This window comes from Clarias gariepinus, chromosome 28 (genome assembly GCF_024256425.1).
Source record: "Clarias gariepinus isolate MV-2021 ecotype Netherlands chromosome 28, CGAR_prim_01v2, whole genome shotgun sequence".
Lineage (NCBI taxonomy): Eukaryota > Metazoa > Chordata > Actinopteri > Siluriformes > Clariidae > Clarias > Clarias gariepinus.
The window spans coordinates 8,647,501-8,671,509 of NC_071127.1; the positions used below are offsets into that span (position 1 = coordinate 8,647,501).

Below are 24,009 nucleotides of genomic sequence, written 5' to 3' on the forward strand. Positions count from 1 at the left end.
GGTGCAGGTGTTTAAAAAATGGTGTGAAAAAAAAACGAAAGCACAGCAAAGGAAGAAAGTTCTGCAATTCGGGATTTTTAGCTTTTTTTTGTTGTTTTTTTTTTTTTATTATGATGATAAAATCTACACTTTAAAGTCATTTCAGTGTCTTTTAATTTTCGCGTTTTCAGTTTAAAGCCGTCCTGACATGGACGTTTTTACATCGGCACGTTCGCGCTCGCAAATAAACAAGCACTCTTTCTCTCCTCGAGAGCAGCTGACTGTAAATCTGCGTAATGGAACTTGACAACCCCGAGCCGCTGCTTTCCCCTTCACGAGGAAATTGAACGCAGCACTTGAATTGATTTCACATTTTCAGGCATCTTTGCTGTGTTTATTTTCTATTTCTAGCCGCGGGTGAGGAGTCGAGTCGCAGTGATTGTAAGTGGCACGCTGTTTCACGCTCAGCAGATCTGCATGGGTGCTGAGTTTTATTTTCCTGGGGAACAACTACATTACTTTTCCTCATAATCATTCGACACACGATCCACCACAAACGATCTGATGTTTATAAAGCACAAGCATACGAGGGGCGTTCAAGTCAAAGCGGGACTTTTGGTTGCGCAGAATATCCACACGGTTATGAGGGTAAAAACTCCCTTTATTTCTCCGTATAATGTCCTGCTACACTAATGAACTTCTCCCAGTGTTTAACTCGTACTTGAAACACCGGCCTCACAGGAACTCCATTAATGGCGCAAACATGTAGAAATGTCTTGGAGCGAGGCCAGGACCGTACGTCAATAATATACATCGTTCTGTTCGGAAGCATTATGTGCTAGTTTTTTTAGATTTCCACAAACTGGACGATTTATGCGTTAATGCATTTATAGCATAGTTATATTTACTTTCTGCGCGGGGGGGTTGAACTGGGCTTATCATCTCACCAAACTAACACAGGGAGGTTATTGTGAGGTTCCTGACAAGCATATACATTTTACAAGTCCTCATAAATCCTGTACCTTTTTCATAAGAGTGTGTGTGTAAAAATAAAAAAATAAATAAAATAAAAAAAAGGAAGAATTTCTTTAAAAGCTGTGTTGGGGACGATTATAGTGTGTTGCGCGATGGGAAACGAGAAACGAGCGTAAACCATTCTGTACACTGCTATAGACTCTGTTAGAGAGAAGACTGGGAATTTGCGGCATAAAAAATTTAAATGGCCGTGTGTGTGTGTGTGTGAGACAGATATTAATGATCAAATAGTATATTCCGAAAGAGGATTGTAGGATATTAGGGCACAGGTTGTATACTGTCTACCTGGAGTACAAATCCCTGCTATATCTGTATATTTACATGTTTATGTCCAATTATACTTTGATCTTATTACTCAAAGTATCTTATTACTATATTGTCCTTTCCTTCGGTCAGTCCTGGCCTCTTGTATTTCTAAGAATTCGTTTAAAGGCATTTTCTCCATGTTATCTCATTTCTTCGTGCTTATCTCATATATCCGCTCCTCTGTGTATGCGTTCTTAGCTAAACTAAGCTAAAACCTTGAAGTCTGCGGGATATTTGCGTTGGGTCGCTGTGGTCGAACAGGTTTGGGTAATGTTGGTTTAACAGGTGGGACGTGCTTTTTTTTTTTTTTTCTTTTTTTTTAGGTTGTAAACTATTAAATGACCTTGAAGGCAAATCTTATTTAAATTCCTCCTGTCAATGTGTATGTGAGCAGTGTTAAACTCTGAGGTCAAGACTCCAGGTATACTGATCTGAATGCTTGTAAGCTTAGATTTTGGACCGTCTCGTCCAACAGTCCACTTTATGTGGGAAAGGCGCAGCTCCATATTGAACATCTTGTCCTTTTTCCATCTTTTTTTTTTTTTCTTAAGATCAAAAACATGCTAAACATTTGTACACTTGCTACATTGATGCGCTGCCTGGGTGTTTTAAATGTTCGTGAAAGTGTGTGTGTGTGTGTGTGTGTGGCCTGTAATGTATATCACTGACATATGGCGTTGTTCCCTGTTTTTTTTTTTTTTTCTTGTAATGCATTAACGGAACTTTGGTATAATTTGCCTGACGGTTCTTTGGTGGCTGAGATATTTTCAATAAAAGTATAAAATATGGTTGTGTAAGTTCGATCTTCTCAGGCTGGTCCTGTTGGAGCCGTACAGCTGCTCAAACACACACCGTGGAGTACTTTGAAGCTCTGGCTATCCTTCAGGGCAGCAGTGTGTTTCCTTGGCCTACACACACACACATTTTTGGCTTGTACAAAAAAAAAAAAAAAATCCCTGCACTCAGACAGCTGTGTGTCTCGCTGTGTGTTCTGGACGAGGCTGAACAGTATCGCGTTACGGCTCGGGTTATTTTTCTGGCTTGGTGGTGGCGAGGGGTTTTGCGGAGCCGGTCGGGAGCTCGGCGTTCGCTGGACAGCCCAAGTACCCCAAGCACTTTATCTGCTTCTGTGTCTCGTTCCAGGCTGGGGGATCAACGATGATTTAAAACAGATTGTTCACTTTGATGAGGGACGTTCAAGTCAAACCAGGACTCGTGATGAAATTTGTGGTGAAAGAAGGCTTTAAAAAACAACAAATCAGAGTGTTAGTGAAACAGAGGCGCACACTTTCAAAGACGGCAGTACATCTGTGAATGATGATCCCGGCCGAGGAGGCTTTGAGGATACTGCCGTCGTTCTCGTAAATGTTTACCAAGCCTGATCTTTGAAAACCGACGGATAGCGTGTCGCCAGATTGTGGAAGAGACGCATCTGTCTGCTGGAAGTGTACACACAGTCATTCAGAACGCTACATGCACGGTACAGGGACCGACATTTTAGACATGAAACGGGCGTGATTACTTTTGCAACCTACTATACATGAAGTATAGTAAGTAAATTTGCTAGATTTCTTGATTGGTTGGTTTTTAATTAAAAAATTAATTGATTAGATTAAGGCAAAAGCAGTGATTTTTATCTGTTTAGCCGTGACGGATCATAGGATTCAAAACACACTAAAAAAAAAAAAGTTCTTTCACCACTCTGACTATATTTTGGAAGAACGCATGTTTTTTTTGGCTTTTTTTTACTACTGCTGTCTTGGATCTAGGCCGGGACTGTGTGCTTGGCAGCTCGTCTTTAGGTTGCGTCATCTAGTTAATATCGTTAGAGGATGGAAATGCGCACATTTGCATTTTCTTTATCCAACTTTACAAAGCAATTTGTTTCGAATTCCAGACGAACATTAATAGATACAGGACATCAGTTGGACCACAGCCTTGTGTGTTGATATTTTTGTCTGTCTGTGTGTGATGAGTGATGCAAACAGTTAAACCTCCCCCTTATTTAACATTACCTTGTTCGCTCTTGTCTATGCCAGCGATGATTGGCACGTTCACCAGCTACTGGCTCTGCTACCTGTCTTAACATGACCTGAGCTGCCTTTGCCAGCATGACACACACACACACACACACACACACACACACACTGCACTGAGATTTGCCTTGTAAATTATATCCAAAGCTTGCGTGTGTGTGTGTGTGTGTGTGTGTGTGTGTGTGTGTGTGCTCACGCAAGACCTGCCGCTGCACATTCAGTTTTGCTCTAAATTTATAATTGGAGCGGTAGTGTGTGTGTGTATATAGGTGTGTGTGTGTGTGTAAGAGATAGAGAGAGCTCAGCAAACACGGTACATTAAACAGACGTTGATTGATCTTTCACGTGATTGTTTATTTTGTGGCCGGCGGCAGTGATGGATGGTGCTTTGGGTGTGCACTAAGGTGTGAGAAAGACGTTCAGGTGTTTTATTGCTTCTGCCTGAGGACATGACAAGGCATGGATTATACATACATGCCTCTGTTTACACAATAAACCCCCAATTCTTTTTTTTTTTTTTTTTTTAAGATTAAATACGGCAGGTTCTGCATTGTTGCACGCTTTTGTTTTCCGAGTGTTTGAGGTGTACATGTTCAAACATGGGACTTCCAGTTCGTTTGTGGGAACGCACGTTACTGTACTTTCCAACATGCACTACAGCGGTGACCAAAAACAACATCTGTCATGGGTTGTAGCAGGTGATGTCACTAATTAAGTCTCGCCCGTCTGATTGAAGAATCAGCTGGTTTAGTTAATGTACAGAACAAAATGTGGCAGGATTTTATTATTTATTTATTAATTTTTTAAGCCGGGGTGTCCACCTCTACAGAAAAATGTCTAAAACTTAAACTGCAAACTGCTTTGGGAGATTTGTCTGTACATGATCTTCAGGAAGCGATCGGGCATGGATGGAGTGCCACCAGAGTACCACAGACGTCTTTTCAGCCCAGCCGTATCCAGCAGGTTTTAATGTCATACTAAGTATTGATTGTTCCACAAATTCTTATTAGTGTAATTGTTATTATTTGGGCCATTGGTGGCTCAGTGCTATGTTTCTCACCTGCCATGTGGAAGGCCTGTGTTCAACGCCCACCCAACGCCCAAACTCCAGCCACTGGATGTAGCGTCGGTCCCAGGCACGGATAAAATGAAAGGGGTTGCGTCAGGAGGACTGCATTTGTCGTAAAAACCCGTGCCAAGCTGTGTGCGACTACAGTTTTTTAAACATTGCAATTTTTTTTAACAATAATGTCGTCTTAACGTTGACTTTTATTTGTCCCAATATTTTTGGCTACCACTGTGTTTATATGTTTTTTTTTTTTTATTTGTATTAATTCAGCTTAGCTCATCACTCTCAAACCCATGACCAAAAAAACAACCCCTACAATAAACTCGTTTTGTAATCTAAAAACTGAAGTGTACCTTCCTGTACTCCAAAATTTATGCTCTCTTTTATTGTATGGAAAATACGGCCTTTTTTTTTTTTTATTTAAATGCGTCCTTGAATGCGGAATGCGCGCACCGGTGGCTCGCTGTTGTGTGACGAGAAGGCGAGGTCGGAGGTCGTCAGAGCCGGAAAGGCTGCCTTGTGCCCTTGAGAAAGGAGAGATAAAAAAAAAAGATAAACTGGAATGAGAGATGAGGTCCATCACACACCCCCTCACCCTCTTCCTCTCTATGCACAGACCTGAATTGGGCTTTTTTTTTTGGCCTTTGCTCTGAACATCTGCGCTCAGAGCTGTTGATTGATAGGTGTGTGTGTGTGTGTGCGCGTGTGTGCGTGTGTGTGTGTGTGTGTGTGAAGAGGAAACACTAGCTGAATGGCAGGAATGTAGTTTGCACCTCAGAGGAGTTTTCGCGCACCATTTAAACGCTACTTTTTTTTTTTTTCTTTCTGTGGTTTTCTCACCTTTTCTCACCCTGGGTTAAAATGAGATTTTGTTGGGTCGCTGATGTGTTGTGCGAGTGTGCAAAGTTTTGGTAGCTTTTAAATTGCTGGGGCTTCTTGCGGCAGTTGTGTATTATACTCCATAGAGCTGTGCGATTTAATCAGGCTTTCGTTGGTCGATTCGTTTTTTTCAATTCAGAATCGATTTACAATTTTTTAATTATGTAGGTTATCATACAAACGTTAAATGATCTGAATCAATGAACAAATTTAGCACAGCTTTAGCAAGAAAATTAACCTTTTCCTGCAAATACTCACATTTTGCGAGAGTATTGCTTCTTCTTTTGAATTTATAAGCAGTTGGGGCAATACTGCCACCTACTGGACCGGAGTGTGGAGCAGAAGATTAGTGCTTTCCATCAAACAAGATGAGAAACATAAGTGCTATAGAATTAAAGGAAAACCATTATAATGGCCACAAATCAACAGCCTACATCTGATTTAAAGTTCGTTATCGCTAGTATGTAAAACCATTGCTTTGTTCTGTACACTGAGTCGAACTGAGCTCAAGCCAAGGTTTGTGGGAGTGCAGGTAGAAACCACATTTTCCGACATCAGATCATCACCTGATTGATTGGATTTGGCACTGCACTGTTTTAATTTTTTTACTCTTAAGTGTTGCTGGAAATGAATTGTCTCCTGTCGCTAGCGTGGACCTGGGGGTCAGCGGGTATCATGACGTCTGCTTGTCGAGCGCTCAAGTTGGATCGATGTGTGTCGGCTTTGACAGCGCGGAGATCAAGTGCAGTGTTGGGCCCGGTGCAGTACTTGGCTGTGTCTTAAATCACTCAGGAGTAGGAGAGAGAGAGAGATGTGTGTATGTGTGGAATGAGTTGCGCTATTTCCTGAAGTTGAGTGCGCTAATTCGAGCCAGGCATTCTGCGTACCTACAGTTTCTCATGATGAGCTAGCTTCCCATGATTGGCAACAAGTTGATGAGCTAGTTGATGTGGTTTAGGCAGCTTTTAAGCATGTTTCTTGCTTGGCTCTGGCTGAATTGAAAGTAAACCTAGGTGCGTAACTAGGACCTCCCGGGCTTGGGAACGTCTGGGAATCCTGAAGTAGGAGCTGCTGAGGATGGAAAGACCTGGGTTGGCTTCCTCAGCCTTAAATAAAACAAGAATAATAATAATTGCAAAACATTTTATCATTCCTCAAGTCATTACCATGACAACCGAAACTTAACCATATCTCCATCAAGAACACCAGGATCCTTGGAAACACTTTCCTTCCCTAACTAGCCTAACGAGTCTCTTAACTCAAGCTGGCTTCATCATCGACTGTTGAACAGGATCACATAAGACTGAATACCGCGCTATTCTAGTAAGCTCGAACCGAACTTGATGTGAAGAAAGCAGCCCGATAAAGCTCCACTCCGGTGACCGGGATGGACGGATAACCTTTTGAGCTTCCCTTTATTTTAAAAGACCAACCTTTCAGGATGGTTGGAGGCGATAGGGGATTCGGGGATCCCGTTGGGAATCTCCTCCCCCACCTCCGCAGACCCCTCTCCCGTCCTATCAGTCTTTCTTTTCTTTTGCGAAAATCGCCGCTACTTTGTCATGTTAAAAGCCTCTTTTCTTCAGCTGGGGTTGAAAGAGGGGCGGGGGTGGGGCTCGGGGAGAAGGGTGAATCCAGTGCGTCCTCATAATCAGTGTTGATTGACAGGCACGCTGAGCACTGAGGGTAAACCCTTTCCCGCGGGGTGACTGGTGGGGGTGACCTCTGACCTCTGCGGCCACCTGCTCGCCGTGATCTCGTAGTCGTCGGAAAAAGCGTTTGTTCGAATCAGTATTAAATAGTTGGAATAACTGTTGATGTTTTAGCGTATGTAAATCACGCGCACGTGTTTCAGACACGTTTTTTAACCGGTTTACGTTAGCCGTAATTCTAAAATCATGCAATTGAAAAGAAAAAGAACGTTTTCCTTAGCAGTCAAGTCTGGGTTTGCGTTCTCTGGTTTCTCAGAGCTGAACAGTTAAGGCTCTGGGTCAGGAACCCGACAGTTGCATGATGGGAGTTCTGGGATTGCTTCCATTTTAACCAGTGTTCCCATTAAACCCAAGTTTGACAACTGTGTGAGCACAAACTTAAGCATTTCAATAAGCCTGTCATTATTTTACAACTTGTTAATCTAATGATTGTATTATTGTGTGTGTGTGTGTGTGTGTGTGTGTGTGTGTGTGTGTGTGTGTGATGGCCCACATATGTTCCTGATGACCTCTGGTGCTCTCAGTAAATGCTGGTCCATATGGATCTGTGTGAATAATGCAGACCGTGTGTGTGTGTGTGTGTGTGTGTGTGTGTGTGTGTGTGTGTGTGTGTGTGTGTGTGTGTGTGTGTGTGTGGGCTCAACATCTTTGCATATAAACAAACCACAGGAGCTTCACTGGAACTCTCGTTCATCTCTCTGAACCGCACAATGTCAAGCCGCAAGGAGAGAATTTAATTATCTCATCCGTCAGGGACAGGGTATGATTAAATCCACATGCGCGCACACACACACACACACACACACACCCCTGCACAAGCACACACACATGCACACAATTTAATAACTGCTCTTTAACAGGTTAACCAACGATGAGCGTATCTCTTTCCTCCGTCCCCCCACTGCTGCCTCTGTGTGCGCTATAAAATCATAAGCAGCACTTAAGCACTTCATGTACAGGTCATCCTGCGACCGGGTTCCCGCACCTCCATGTACGCGCACACACACACACACACACACACACTGGACTCGCACTGCGGTGTAAAGGAGTGCTGAATAACCTTCTCATTAGCATTTAACCGAGGGGGGAGGCGATGTGCAAGATGATCACGGGTAAATATCAGGAAGGCTAATCGAGTAATTAGTACATGAGTGGAGAGAGATTTGTACAGGATTATCATCGCGTGTGTGTGTGAGAGGAAAATTCTCCGCTAGCTGCAGTGATGCAACATGCACCAATATAGAGTTTGTTTATTTTTGCACCACTTTTGTTGCCGGACTAACTGGTTTAACTAGCTCGCCTTCAGCTTGACATTTTTCTTCCGCGCCGATCCTTGAGCACGAGGAGATCTTTGACACGTTTTCCGATCCCGCTGGAGCCACGTTCCTGCTCAACATCAGTCACGATTCGGACTCGTACTTGTGCACACCAAGGAATTCGGAATGCGGGATCAGAATTTCTTCCTGTAATGATTTCCTCCAGGCACGAGTTCAGCAACTCCTCTGTGGTCAAAGATTAAATGAGTTTACAGTAGCTCATTGTTCGCTTTAGATCAGATAACACGGACATGCCAGTGGGTTAAATCTACAACTCGGACGAAATGGATTTCTATTTTGAAGATGTAGGCACGTCATAAATTCGTGAACGCTAACGTCTGCTGGCTAGGATGTAGCTAATAAAACATGCTTTTGTGAAGGCGTCTGTTTTTTCCACATCCTAGCTCACTCGCGGTAACTCGAATGCAGCACTTGACTTTAGGGTGTTTCGGAGATCGCTTTCAAGGCCAAAGTCTGGATCGTTTTGATCAGTGAGAACAGAATCGTTCCATGCTTGGGAACCGCTTAAACAGGTTGTCTATACAGTACACTCGTCCGCGGATTGGATCGGATATGGAAGCCAGTCATCGTACCTAAGTAAGGAAGTAGATCGTTGTTTAGATGCGAGACGATCAGTGCCGCCAGTCTGGTTCGAAATCTCAGTGCCACTCTTGCGAGAGCATGGCTTTTGCACCCTTTTCTCGCGTTCTAGTTTTCTTATTCTCTTGTGTTCAATGGCGACTTACAAACCCAAGTACCGCTACCTGCTGTATCAGAAAGTTCCTGGGTAACGGTCCAAGTCAACTGTGCCTAATGTCTTCCAATAATCCAAAAGACACCATAGAAGGAAATCCATCTGGTTTAAAACGGAGAGCAAAAATGAGCTAAATTGATGGTGCTGCTTCTAGAAACATTCCCTTATTCGGGTGGAGCAGTGCTGGAAATGACAGGATTAAGTAATCCTAAATTCCTAAAGTTTATTCGAATTTCGAGCCTCATTCCTGGAGCGCCGGTTTGTTTGTTTGTTTGTTTATTTGGAATTCACCCCCTCCGTCAGGTTCGTATCCCGTCTCTCTGCGGGAAGGGGGGGACAAACCCCCCGTCTTCTACTCCAGGAAATACGGTAATTGCCATCTCGCCCCTGTCTCTGATGCCCGGGGCATGAAGCCTGGCCGTGTCACACTCCTCTTTGTTGTGTGATTGGCACGCGGGGCGGTGTGACGCGCGGTGCCAGGGCTCGTGGTTAATGATGCAGGTGAGTGAGCACGAAGCGAAAAAGCTCGTTACTGCACTGACAGTTAAAGAAGCGCTCAAGCTGCCAAGGTGTCCAGCTCCAGCTGATGTATATTTATGAAGCTTGTTAGAGACCGAGAAGGAGGGAGGGCGCAAGGGAGAGAGGGGGAGACAGAAATAAAGACAGACAGACAGACGGAGGCAGTGTGGAGCCCGGTGGACCGGATCTCTAAAACCCCATGCGTGTTTTTCTTCAGGAGGCCAAAATACAGTCTGGTTTTTCCCCCTGTAACTCGTTCACGTCTTCTGTTCTGCTGTTGGCGAAGGGAGTTCCTATAACACACTGCACTGCTGCACCAGGTTCTCCGTCGGTGTGAGACTAATGCGGTGTGTGAGTGAGAGACCGCAAGCGGTAGCTCCGAGTCTGCACCGTGGCTGGCTGTGTGTGTGTGTGTGTGTGTGTGTGTTTGGAGCCCAGCTGTTGGATTGCTCTGGACAGCATGTGAGTCAGGAGTGTGGCCTGGCACAAACACCTCTCTCTCGCTCTGTGCAGCGCGCCTGTGCCAGCACCCAGGAGGGCATCCCAGGACACCGGGAGGTTTTGTTTCTCCTCGTGCAGCAGCGTATTCTCCGAGTGTGTGCGCTCGCACTCTCGCTGTGTGTTGAGCGCTAACCGTTTGGAAAATCCTCAGCTCCACCACACACAGAGACCCTTGTACACCAACTTAGACTGGCGCACGCTCCAATTTTGAAGTCGGGTTTGAATCATTTATTTAAGGAGAATTTAGTTTGGAACAAATTGCTTCAGCGTAATTTAGTTTAGATGAACAGAAAAAAAAAATTGGCTCGGCAGCGTAACGCCGTTCAGTACTCGTCTGAATTTGTTTCAGTAATTCGGCACATTAGTGTATCATCTTTCAATCATTGATGTAAGCTTTTTTTAAGCAATTTAGTCAATGTCTTTTCAGTAATTCAGTCCATTCTTTTTCTTACGGTAATTCAAATGAATTAAGTTTAGTTAGTTCAAGTTGTTCATTAAGTTTTACAGTTATGGCATTTGGCCTTAAGGTCTATGCTCAAGGGCTCAACAGTAGCAACTTGGTGGTTATGGGTTTTGAACCTAAGACCTTCTGATTACTAGTTCAGTGCTTTGCGCAGTGGTAGTATGGTCGCCTATGAGGTTTGTCCGAGGCGCGATTATTGCTAGTTTCAGGGGTTCAGTCATTTCTTTCAGTCCTGTGCATTGATTCAGATAGATTTGTATATACGTTTTTTATTCCGTTCATATCATATAAATGGTACAAAACCAATTCTTTGCAGCCAAGTTTTGTTTTACTGCATCGTCAGGAAGAAAACCTAATCCAGTCACTGTGACGGGCTTTTCATTTCCTGTTTCGAGTGTAAGCTGAGTACCTGTATTGCACACAATAAGCGTGAAGTCCGGAGCCCAAATGGCCCCTAGGTGTTAGTGAGCAGTTTGTGTGTGTGTGTGTTTTCAGTGAAGTGCGAGGCTTGTCGTGCTGCTCCGAGCTCCCGCGAGGCTCGACGCATCCATGAATAATAATCTGTGCACCGGCGAGAGGCCGCACAGCCTGCCGCGCCATTCCCGAGCAATTCATTTCAATGAAGTGCAACGCCAGATTGATTTATCTCTGAAAGCGGAGAGGGAGAGAGATGGACAGCAACGTGCGGATTGTTCCAGACACAGATTTAGGACGACTCGGATATGAATAGATTCTCGTCTGCCCCGTGGTGTTTTTTCAGCTTCCTCTTCCTCCGTCTCTCCCTCACCTCTCATCATGTTGCGTTTCTCACATGATCCTCCCACATGCTCTCGTCTTTCCTGCCTCTCGAATCCTAAATTAAGCCCTTGCTCAGCATTTGTCGAGCCATGTGGATTTCGGTGCAGCTGCGAGATCGTAATGAAATCGGCGAGCAGGCCGCGCTGGAGGAGGAAGCGCAGCGGGTGCTTCCTCTTGACGTTCCTCCCAGTTTAGGCGAGAAGCATTTTGGGGGAAATCCCGATTATAACGCACTCGACACTTGGCAACAGATACAGGCAGATTTTTGTCATTTTTATAAATTTGGATATAGAATTGCACAACATTTAACAGGATGTTATTTCTATAGGAACTATACTTGGAGTGAAAATCCTATTTTTTTTTTAGAGACAATAAATATAAAGGTCAGACGTGAGAAATACATTTCTTGGCATCATTGAATTACAGGAAAATAATCAATGACTGGGTGTGGGGTTATTGCCCAAAGTGACATAGAGTTATTCTTAACACTCGAAAGATAATATTTCCTGCGTTGGTGTACGTCTCTGAAAGAAAACAAAGTTTATTAATTAGTTACACATTGTGTTTTATCTGTTTATGGAGACATTTAATGTAGTGGAACATCCGCAAAACAAGTGTTACACTGTTGTAGCCATGTGTGCATGTGTAATTTGTGCGTTTCCACTTTTTTTCCACTCTTCTTGGAAGGCTGTCTCCAAGATTTTGGAGTGTTTCTGTGGGAATTCGTGCCCGTTCATTTTGTAGAGCATTTATAAGGTTTAGCATTGACGTTGGACGAGAGGGCCTGGCTCAGAATCTCTGTTTTACTTTATCCCAAAGGTTCTCGATGGGGTTGAGGTCAGGGCTCTGTGTTAGGACCAGTCAAGTTCTTCTACACCAACCTTATCAAACCTTGTGCGTCTTTATAGACCTTACTTTGTGCACTGGGAGACAGTCATGTTGGAAAGGAAACAACCCTACCTTTGTTAACTGTTGCCACAAAGTTAAAAGCATAACGTTGCCCAAGATGTCCAATAGTGCGTGAATATAAACCTACTGATTGACTTCTAATCAACACAGTGTGTGAGCTGCTGTTATAAACAGTTAATGAATCAGCATGGAGAATTCACTTTCAGTGACTTTCCATATCTTCTGGTTCTGGTGAAAGAGTCGACATTTAACACATTTGGTAAAACACCAGCAATTAGACACACTGCACAACACACACTTAACTGTTTTTGTCCTGCTACTGTATCTCAAAAGATCACAAGGCTTTCATTTAATCCAAAATCGAAACGTAAGGAATCTCTTAATATTGTTAAAGGTTTAAAATGAGGAACAGCGCATTAAACAGGCGTGTCGCTGACGTGTCGGCTTGCGCTGAAATCCCGGCCTGAAAGCGGGCTCGTGTAATCAGCCAGTCCAAATTCCAAAGTCCCAGGGAGGAGCCCTCGGCTCGAAACGGAAATAAATAAAAGTTTGACGTTTACGAGCGCGTTCCAGCTCTGAGCCGGCTGCGGACCGAGGAAAATCCGCTTTGACGTCAGCCCACGGCTCTGCACACACCTCCTGGCTCGCGTCCCGTAGACAGGCCCTGGCACTGAGGTGAGGGAGAAGTGTGTGTGTGTGCACTAAAAGAAATGATAGTTTTGTCCTTGCTGGCTGGTTCTGGACGGTGATGAAGACAGCAGGTTCCGGTTCACACTTACTCGAGCGCTGAGTCAGTCACATGAATCGAGTGCACTAGATAGACCACAGGCCAAGTGTAGAGCACAGCATGACCAGCACAACCGTGTGTGTGTGTTTGTGTGTGTGTGCGCGTGTTAGGAACTGATGACTCAACTCTGCTCTCTGTTCTCGATTTTTGGACGATACAGATTGTACTCAGGCTGCTGACTAAGTTGTTTTATTTTTTCCCATGTTCTTCTCGATCCTGATTGGTCAGGAGCTGTTGGGGTGGGAGTCCGAGTCAGAGGGTTATATTAGAGAGCTGTGATAAAAAAAAAAAAAAAAAAAAAAAGGCTTTCTTTAGTAACTCTCGATAGTAGACGGCACCTTTGGAACTTCTCTGGAAACCATATACGATAATCAATGGACTAAAGTTTCTCGATGATGTGATGATGATGATGATGATGTAACATTCGGCTTCTCGGGTAGCGCAGCAATCTGATTTATCTTACATTTGAGTGAGGGAGAGATTCAAGGCCGGTGGGAGAACATCTGTTTTGCATCTGCCGTAATGAGATAAGTGATGGCAGGCGGTAATTAGTCTCACGTATAAACGTAACTGTAAATGGGTAAAAAATGAACATGGTACGATTGATGGACGCATGAAACACTTCATGTACGGAATTCATGTTTTTATATGCATATAAATATATACACATACACATTTGTATACATATATCAGGGCTGTTAATATTAACGCACGTGATTAATTTTAACGCATTTCTTTTTTTTTTTTATCATTAAACCAAGTTTACCGGACCCAGGTTCGAGCCCTGCTGTGGGTGGGTTGCCAGATCCCGCACTACATAACTATCGCACGGAGGGCCGGGCTGATTCGAGAGATTTTAATGTAACATTTCTGTAATTCAAGGTTAATATGTGAGATTTCATAATCTGTCTCCTCTAACCAGGTTGTCATCCATCTCTTTATTCCAACACTGCACGTTTATAACAGAAGTGAATCTGACTATTACTGTAACTAGGTTGATTGACAGCACTGATGTATATTTATATCTATATATAAATAGACTGTGCTGTTAATAAGGTGATGTTTGATGTTCATTCCGTGGCTGAAGTTTCTTCTCACACTCACTTCGCTCTGACCTTTCTTCCTGCTGTTGTAAACATGTTTCCATGCATCTTGCTCTGTGGAGGTGTGTGGGTGCATGTGCACGCACTCTGTGTGTGTGTGTCTGTGTGTGTGTGTGGTTGGAGCACTTTGTGTAAACGTACTGCTGGAGCTCGTGGGAGGCCTGTGCCACAGCACTCGGATGTGGCTAGGACACACACTCATGCCAGCTGTGGAACCTTTTACTCTGGGTTTGCGTGAGAGTGTGTAGGTGTGCGTGTGTATATATATGTGTGTGTGTGAGAGAGAGTTGCTTCCTCTGTGCCACCCTTGAGAGACGAGACTCTCCAAATCCCTGCGTGCTGATTACAGAGTGTGATTGGAGCTTTGTTCGTCTCCAGCCGCGGCACGCTTCAGAAGGACGTGTCTGTTAATTGAAGCCAGAAGAAGCCTGAGTCATTAGGGAACCTCTTCACTGTCTGAGTTTGTGTGTGTGTGTGAGAGAGAGAGAGAGAGCGTGTGCGGGCAAGCAGGGCTTTTTGTAGCAAATGACACACAGGAGGTGGTGAGAGGGTTACTTCAGCGCGCCGCATGACTCCTCACCTGCACTGAATGCATATATGTGTGTGTGTGTGTGTTCGTGTGTGTGAGGTGGGGTGATTGTGTTTCAATTAGCCCCTTAAGTTTCAGGTTTGCGCCTAAATAAAATGCAATGGTCTTTATTCAGTTTTCTATTACTGACCCTTGTTTATCGAGCTGAATATGAATTTATTTATTTGTAAACAGTTAGTGTGTGTTTGCATGTGATACACACTGCCGTTCAGGCACCTCGAGTTACGAGAAAATCACCTTAAGTTATTCCAACTAGTTTCCCAGGTTCTGATTAAAGTCCAGATAAACATGTAGACACACGTGCACAACTTCAACAGACACTAAACTGTAAAAAGATGTTTTGGTAATATAGAAATATCTTGTATCGAGTCAGATTTATTGAATATTTCTTCGAATAAGAATATATAAGAAATATTAGGTTTTTAAACCTAAAGTTTTACTAATTAAGTGTGAGTTTTTTTTTTTTTTTGTTTTATTGGTAGATCATTTTGCTAGTTTTAGGATTTTATTTCTTAAAAGAAGCAAAATGATTTGCCAAAAGAACAAGATGCTTATACTTCAAAAAAAAAAAAAAGTTTAATAATTATTATAATGTAATTTTAGAAACTTTTATGTAGATACATTTGATATTTTTAGTTTTTTTTGTACTTAATTTTTGAAAATATCTTGTAGTTAAATTCACCTAAAAATTATTAAAACAAACTAATTTTATAATAATTTTATAATATTACGCTAACTTCTAACTCAATTTTACTAGAATGTTTTGCAAAAATTTTTAGTTTCTTAAATGAAGCAAAACTATCTGCCAAAAGAGAACAATGTTTATACTTAAAATAAATAAAAAAAAAAGTACAATTGTTTGGAAATATGTATAATAATCTTATATTTAGTTTGTTTTAGCTTATATTAAAAATTTCTTAGCTAAATTTGACTAGATTCGTATTATTTTTACTTGCTGAGTCGCACAAATCTGGTGAGAATTTTTAGTTCGGTTTCCCGAAAGAATACAACAAAGCGCTTAAGAGAAAATTAGTTTTTTTCCCGCAGTGTCATGGCGCTCGCTAGCGCTAGTATGAAAGACGGAATGATCGCTGCATGTCGACCCTCAGGAAGGTCATGGTGCGTTTTTTGACACGAGGTGCAAAATCTGTATTAAATTGCCATGTTTTTATAACATTTCTCTTTTTTTCCAACAAATTGTTAGCAAACCTATAGTGTTCCCCAATACCATGTGTATTAGAGAAAAGTCTTAAGTTATTGTCATGAGAGATTTCGGCCTGTTGTTAAAGTAGACAAATTGCTGACTGTAGCTGAATGCCAAAGCAATTTGGTGTAATTTAGTGGATCAGTGTGGATTAACTGCTCTTTTATCGGGTCTGTACGGGCCCGAAGCCATGGATGAGCGGAGGTTTCGCCCGAGCCGCTTTGAGTTGGCGAGGGATTCAGAGCGAGCGCAGTTTTGAGTGGCTGTACAGGAAATTGTTGAGTTTAGTTTTGGTTTGTCCTAATGCAGGCACCGGCTTTGCGTGTCACGTCATGGGCACGGCTCCAAACCAAACTGGCTTCAAAGTGCACCTAGAGCGGCGAGAGAGAGAGAGAGATGGAACAAAGTGAAGTTTGATTGTGTTGTAAAAGCCACTGAGTGGTGACGAGAAGTAGGTCCGTGCTCAGGGTTAGATCAGATGATGATGATGATGATGATGATGATGACCACATGTAGGCTCTGGGATTTAATGGCCTATAATGCACTTAATCTGGACGTCTATGATCTGTGTGTTTTCTCTCTTTTGTCTTTGTCTTTGATCCATTTTCTTTGTGTGTTTCTTTCGTGCTCTTGATTTCATATTGTTGCGCTGGATTTGCATTTCCTGATGACGGAGAGCGGTTGCGTCTTTAGATTGCACCTTGGTGACACATTAATGATGGTAGTAACAGCTGCACGAAACTTTTGGCACATGTACAGTAGGGATTGTGCTTTCTGCTTTTGACTGTTGGATTTAATCTGTGATTATTATTTTTTTTTTTTTTTTGCAAGTTTTTTCTTTTTAAAGTAAGCTTTATTCGCATTGCATCGTTGTTTTCTTTTTTCTTGGCAAATTGGTTCATTTTTCCAAAGCACGGCATGTCCAGCAATATTAATTAAATTAATTAAAGCATTAAAAAAAACATACTTGGAACGAGTTAACTGTATTTATTTTAATGATAATTAATTTAAATGTGTATACACTTATTTCAAAAATTAGTATAATTATATTGTTATATAATTATTATATTATTATAATGAATTAAACTGAAGTTTTAAATATTTCTGGAATATTAATTACCAGATATAATCATCATTAAAAGTTTGCCAGAGACGTTTAGTCTCATACTGACGACCATTTTCTATTGATCTGATGTCATTATTTTTGGTTTGTTTAGTTTCTTCCCGTGTTTCGTGCTCCTCTTCCGGAACACACAGCACAACAACAATAATAATATCTATTTTCCTCGACCAGCTTTTCTCCAATAAACCTCTCCTGATTCGATATTGCAGCTGTTGGTCTCCGGGTTGCAGCTGTGCTGCTTGTGATGTCGTTTTGTTCGGTGTTTATTGGACCAGCTGGATCACTGGATTTGTCCTGGGTTTGATTTTTTTTTTTTTTTCTTACAGCAGTAAACAAAAAGACATGTTGAATTACACATCGGCCGTTACGACCCGAGCCCTTCGCGGCTCTGTTATGAGAGCCTGAGAGCGAGGTGGTGAGAGACGGACGGCCTCGACGGCCGGAGCGTCTTGAACATTCTGAACATTCTGCAGTTGGAGCAGGAAGCTTGTTCTCTCTCTCTCTCTCTCTCTCTCTCTCTCTCTCTCTCTCTCTCTCTCTGGCTTCCTCTCCGTCTTGTGTTTTCTTTCTTCCCTCTTGTTCTCGTCGTGCCCTTTCAGGCAGCATGCGTTGTTCGAACAAATTTGAGCGTGTTAAGTGAAAGCCCTGAGTTGGCCGCGAGCCCGCGTTCTGCGATGATCATTCCCACGTGAGCGCCAGCGTTGCTATATTTAGTCTGTGTGTGTGTGTGTGTGTGTGTGTGTGTGTGTGTGTGTGTGTGTGTGCACGAGTGCGCTCTTTAAAAACAGGCGCGAGCGTTTCACATTGCTGAATCAGGGATGCCGTGTGCGGTTGGAGTGAACGTACAGGTTTTATGATTACGTCATGTATTATCACCCTGTGTACGTTCCACATAAATATTGGAGACAATAACATGGGATCGGATTTATATGTTGCACTTATTGATTACTGTGTATTCGCTAAATGTTCATGGTGTATGAGAAAAAAAAGTCGTTTGGTTTATTTTGCTACATAAATGATGCTAATGATGGGAAAATCGATTCAAATACATATCGCGTATCGCCATACTTTTTAAATGATATATGTTGAAGTTCCTCTAGTATCCTACAGGTGGCACTCTAAAGTGTTTTTAGGAAGAATAAAAAGCCTTTGTTGACAGTGTACGACGAAATTAGGAGACATTTTATCCAGAGCGTCAGTGGATGGATTCTTACACTGGGTTACTGTTTTACTACTTAAGTCGCATCAGTCCAAAAAAGGGGATTTTTAAAATCATTATTATATATTTTTTTAATTAAGCCAAATATTGAAGATGTTGACAGGCTAAATTATTTGCGTAGTTTGTTTAGAAAAATGTGGGAAAAATGTGATATTTCGAAATCTTGATACCTACAGAATCGCAATACAAGTTGAATCGACAACGAGGTATCGTGATAATATCGTATCGGCTGACTCCAGGTCATTCCCATCACTAATGCTGACTATAATGATATTAAAATCTTTATAAACTGATCTATACACTCCATGCTCATCTAATGTCCTGCATATCTTCTAAACGTCTACTATGTGTGTGCTTAAACATCAACTTTTTTTAGCTGTAGCGTTTCCTATTTTCATCTTTTTCGATTTGTGTTCACACTAAAAACCAATTGAGGGATAAACCCACGAGTTCTGATTTTTTCGCAGTCTTGCCAGCCAACAGTAACTGATGCTATACAGTACGCCTTTGTCTATGCCAGAATCGACCTCCAGCCCAGACTTCACCTTCGTTGCTCGTTCCGCGCGAGCGAGTCGGTTAAGTTGCGGCGATGTTCATATAATAGTGCCGTTGTTTGTTGAGATTCCTCACGGAGGGAATGAACACACTCGTACACACTTAGTCTCATCCTGGCAGCTTGCCAAAGAGGAGAAACTAGCGCACTTTCACGCACTTTCCTGATCAACCGCATGAGCTCTGTGTGTGTGTGTGTGTGTGTGTGTGTGTGTGTGTGTGTGTGTGTGTGTGTGTGTGTGGCTGGCCCGATGCCAGACCATAGTGTGGCAGAAGGAGGAGGAGGAGAGGGGGAGAGGAGGTGTGAGGTAATTGCTCCGTACCTGCCAGCCTGCTGCACTATGCTCTGGGGATCCTGTCACAACGTCACGCTTTCAAAGGTTTTGACACGCAAACGCACACACACGCGCACACACACATACACACACACATATGCGCGTTCACAGATACACACAATTATATCTGTCCTCTCAAGGCTTGTGCCATTCACCATTAGAGCAGCTTGGTCCATTCCAAATCCTGCCAGTTTGTATTGATGCAGATGCCTGTGTGTGTTTGTGTGTGTGTGTGTGTGTGTGTGTGTGGGTGTGCATGCCCATGGGGGTGTCTAATGAGAAGACCTGGTGGTTTTCACACTCTTTGCACCCAGTCAGCTTCTGTCAGGTGTGTGTGTGTGTGTGTGTGTGTGTGTGTGTGTGTGTGTGCACACATGTCTACTGGGAGATGTAAAGCTCACCCGTCAGTGTCAGCCATGCCCCCCCAACCCCCCAAACACCCCCCCCCCCCCCCCCACACACACACACACACCACACACCTTTTGTTTGCCCAAACCCCCAAAACAATGAGGCATGTCTATTAGAGGCGTTTATTCAGTGTTTGTTTTTTCTTCTAGTCTGAATAGGAGTGCCGTGTGTGTGTGTGTGTGTGTGTTTGAGATGGAGTATATAACTTTATGACGGATAATCTTCTACTTCAATAACTTTATTTTCAATGTAACTTGAAACTGCTAAAACATACAGTACTGTGCAAAAGTCTTGACCCCCCATTTCTCCATATTAAATAATGTAAACTGATGTACAGAGGAACCCCGACATACTAATACTCTTCCTTACAATATGAACAAACTAACCGAACGAGTCAAAGCGAACTAATATTTTTGGGCGACTGGAACAGATTATCTGCCTGTACATAATTTCTTATTGAAGAATTCATATCGCAATATCACTTAGTGTTTAGCACCGTTGGCAGGGTCTGGGTTCAACCCCTGCCTCGGGTCTGTGTGCATGGAGTTTGCATGTTCTTCCCATGTTCGGGTAATTCTGGGTACTCCGGTTTCCTCCAACAGTCTAAAGACATGCAGAATAGACTTTAAATATATGAAAGAAAATATATAAAGAAAAAAAGTGTTATTTAGGAATCCTAAATGTGCACAAGTCTTTTAGGTCAAGGCCTAATATAGCTTAGTTTTTTCAGTACATTATTCAAGCACTGCTTTTCTTTCTTTTTTTTAATGAAAGTTTTTAGCTTTCCCTTTCTAAGTCGATTAATTGTCAGATTTAATGTGTGAACCAATGTTCCGATCACAGCGTCTCAGGCTTTTCAGGATATTACTTTTGTCTGTTAAGTGGAAAAGAGTTGTATTTTTCTGTTTTTCGACACTACAAAGCTTGGCAGCGTTTCGTTTTTTTCCTTTTTCCCCTGACAGATTGAATATGAATCTCACTTAGCATTAGCGCTCTTTTGAGTCCGCACACTCTTAAATCTGTCTCAGATGTGTCTGCAGACCGCTGGCTCGTTTCACTCTCTGGATGAGTCGAGTGTGTCAAAAACGCTAACCGCTAATGAGGCTTGTTTAATCCTTGATCTCATCAGCGCACTGCCAGACCTGGCTAAAAGTGTGTACACACACACACACACACACACACACACACACACACACACACACACACACACACACACGCACTCCTCGCTAATCTCCTTGAGCCCCGTCGTGTCTCCTCTCCAGACTTTGCCAGACGTTGGTCTCCATGCTCGTTTTATGAGTCGGGTGCTCGCTAATTGATTCCTTGCACTGTTATCTCCACTGATAAGATGGCTGTAATTATTTTTGCTCCAAGGTGAAAACCTTTAGCCTCACTCAATCACTCAATATATATATTTTGGAATTAGTTAGCTTGTGACCCAAATGCTGAAGTCATGTGTGCGTATATGTGTGTGTATATAATATATATTATAATGGCTCTGTGTACATTCATTTATTTTTAGCTGTCTTGAGAGCATGTATTACTTTATATGCTATGCTCTCACTAAGTGAGTCTCTTTCTAGTGAATGAATGCCTAAAACCGTTTAACATTTACAGGAGGTTTCAAGCGCAGTTCGGTGATGGGACTCTTTAAAACGTATGAATGTTTTAAAGACGGTCGTTTGTACGTGAATGACGATCCCGGCTGAGGAGGCTCAGAGCCCACTGCAGTCGTTCCCGTGAGCACTTAGCGAGTGGAATGTCTGATTCGTAAAATATCGACGGATAACTTGTCGCCAACTTGCTGAACTGTACACTCAATCATTTACTTGCACATTACAGGAACTCGTCTGGGAGTTATTGTTTTAAACGTGAGGCAGGCAGTCCGTTCATAGCTTTGGTGTACTGAGAAAACATTCCACGTTGATGGTATTCAAGCAGTAGTTAAACTCTGGGATAAGTGTATTAGTGTAGTAGAGGATTATATAGAGAAATAAAGGGAGTTTTACTCTCAGAACTCTGATCTGTTATTCTACACATGTATTTTATAGTAGAGTTTTACTGCTTGATGTATTAGTCTGAAAGTTATGGACAGCTCAAGAACCAACATCAGACCGCTAATAGGGTATATCTTTGCAAATTTTGACCTGATTTTCCGTCATATTTGCCAGAAAACCACTTTAGGACTATAAAAAACCTAGAGCAAGCCTTTGCTTGCTCAGATCTGTGCTTGTTTTGTAATTCTACCTCAACTGTAAGTCACTTTAGATTACCTCGCCTGACAAACCGAATGACGCAGTAGCTGGATGCGACTTTTATCTTACCCATCTTTCAGGCATCTGTGCGTAAAAAAAAAAAAAAAAAAAAAAAAAACGTTAGCAATAAATTTCCGATCTTGAAACTGCTCCATTTATAAAAGACGCTTTGCCGACGTAAGCAAGGTGAGAGACGTTTTGGCACGGACCGCGTGCCATATTGGATTTGCCTTCGCGTGTTGTGCACGATGACTAAGACCACATGTTCCTGCTCACGGCTTGTGTGAAAAACGCCTCGTACTGAGGATTTTTTTTTTAATTTTTTTTTTTTTTTATCAGTGTCGGGGCGCTTGGGAAGGAAGTGCATGCGTACAGATGGGAAGGATTCTGTTCCGTTTTAGAAAGAATGTGTCACTTTACTTCTGCGCTTTAAAATAGCAGTAGAAGGAATATTTGAATATTAAGTCCACAGAAAAGCGGGCAAAAATAAAAAAGGAGAATCATCAGATTAACAGTATTTATTCTATTTGGTAGTAGATTAAGTGATGCTTGAGAATATGTATAATATCTGTTTGATATCTTTTTACATTGTTAACTTATGGAGTGTCTGGATGTTTGTTTTGCAGGACGACAGCGATGGGATCCCCTGGTCGGAAGAGCAAGTGGTGCGGAAGGTCCTCTATCTCTCGCTGAAGGAGTTTAAGAGCGCGCAGAAACGGCAGCTCTGCGACGGCCTCAGCGATGGAGCCAAAAGCCCAAACGGTACGATCAGACTTCTCTCCGACTCCTAATAGGATCACACTGCCTCCATCGTTACCATAGTAAGAACTCGGACAGGGAATTGTTTTGAAATTTGCATGATGGTTCAATGTTTGAGAAGAGGTAAGTTTAGCTTTTTTGGAAGGTGTCCTGAACATGGGTGATGGGTATTGGACCATGGATCAGAAGGTCCCAGGTTCAAACCCCCAACACAACCAAGCTACCACTCTTGGACAAGGTCCTTAAGAGAAATGTAAGTGTCTACCAAATGCTGTAAATATAAACAAACATTTACATTAAAGGAGTAACTAGCATCATGTGAAATTCATCAGAACAGAGCGCAATCTTGGTAACAAGGATGTAAGTGACCTGGACTGACTTGACTCGTTGTTTATATGGTCGATGAACCTTCCGTCTTATTGTAACGGTCTGTATTCTGCAGATCATACGCATTATTGCTAATTAAATCCACGGCGTGCGCGTTAAAGCGACAATGACGACGCGCTCAGCTCCACCAGTCAGCCACAGCCAGACGGCATCGTGTTAGCAGAGGATCAGTGTCAGATCTGATTTCCTCCCGCGTCGCCGTAGGCTAAGCCGCGGAAATATAATAACAGGGTTTCACCCAGATGTCCTCCCACTGCTCTTGCTACCGAGCACGAGTGTGTGTTTAAGAGGGGGCGTGTCTCAGTGGCAGGGCGCAGACAGTGATAGACAGGCGCTCCTGTTTTCGCCGAGTGGAGAGGAGCGAGTGCCGCGGTGGCTGTCACTCTTCATTTTCCTCCCGGTCTCTACGAGTCCTGCACTCGACCTGTAATCACCGCCTGTCTCTGTCCACTTCTCTTTGTCTCGCTCTGCCTCTCAGCCTGTCCCTGTCACGCCGCACATGACAGTCTGGTCCTACTCATTCTAGACTTTTTTTTTTTAAGCAAGTTTTTTTCACATCCGTTCTTCTTCTTTAGAGCACAGTTTTTCCTCTTGTCCAATTCCCTCTTCCTGTTCCTCTTCCTCTTTTGGCAGAATGAATGCAGAAGTGTTTGTGTCAGTCGCTCTCAGAAAGAGCCTGAGAATCTGTGCCAGAAATCCCGAGAGGTTCTTGGCTCTTTACCCTCAACTGCTTATTTCTCTGCATGGATTAGATTTCTTCTCATTTGGAGAATAAAAACGCCACATCAATCCCGCCGTCCATTTCAGAGCCGCGCATTTTCGAGTTATTGTGGTCTGAGCGATGTGGTGCTGGTTCTCATTCGAAAACAATCTCGAGAACACAGAAAATACAACTTTTTTTTTTTTTTACGCCGCAGCATTTTAAAGGATTGTTTGAAGCAGTCATGGAGAAGAAAACATTTTTATGAACAAAACCCACTTGTTTTAATGTGCTCTCTAATTATTTATTTAC

General features: G+C 42.7%; 1 protein-coding gene and 1 pseudogene across 1 annotated transcript in view; both read left to right on the forward strand.

The window, feature by feature from the left end:
* The window catches only part of jarid2b (jumonji, AT rich interactive domain 2b), a 103,283-nt gene that overhangs the window by 27,370 nt on the left and 51,904 nt on the right, over positions 1 to 24,009 (forward strand). Inside the window, exon 2 of the mRNA XM_053489832.1 lies at positions 22,478 to 22,613. Within this exon, the coding sequence (XP_053345807.1) occupies positions 22,478 to 22,613 (136 nt within the window). The remainder of the gene's footprint in view (positions 1 to 22,477; positions 22,614 to 24,009) is intronic.
* On the forward strand, positions 10,712 to 10,777 carry LOC128516235 (uncharacterized; annotated as a pseudogene).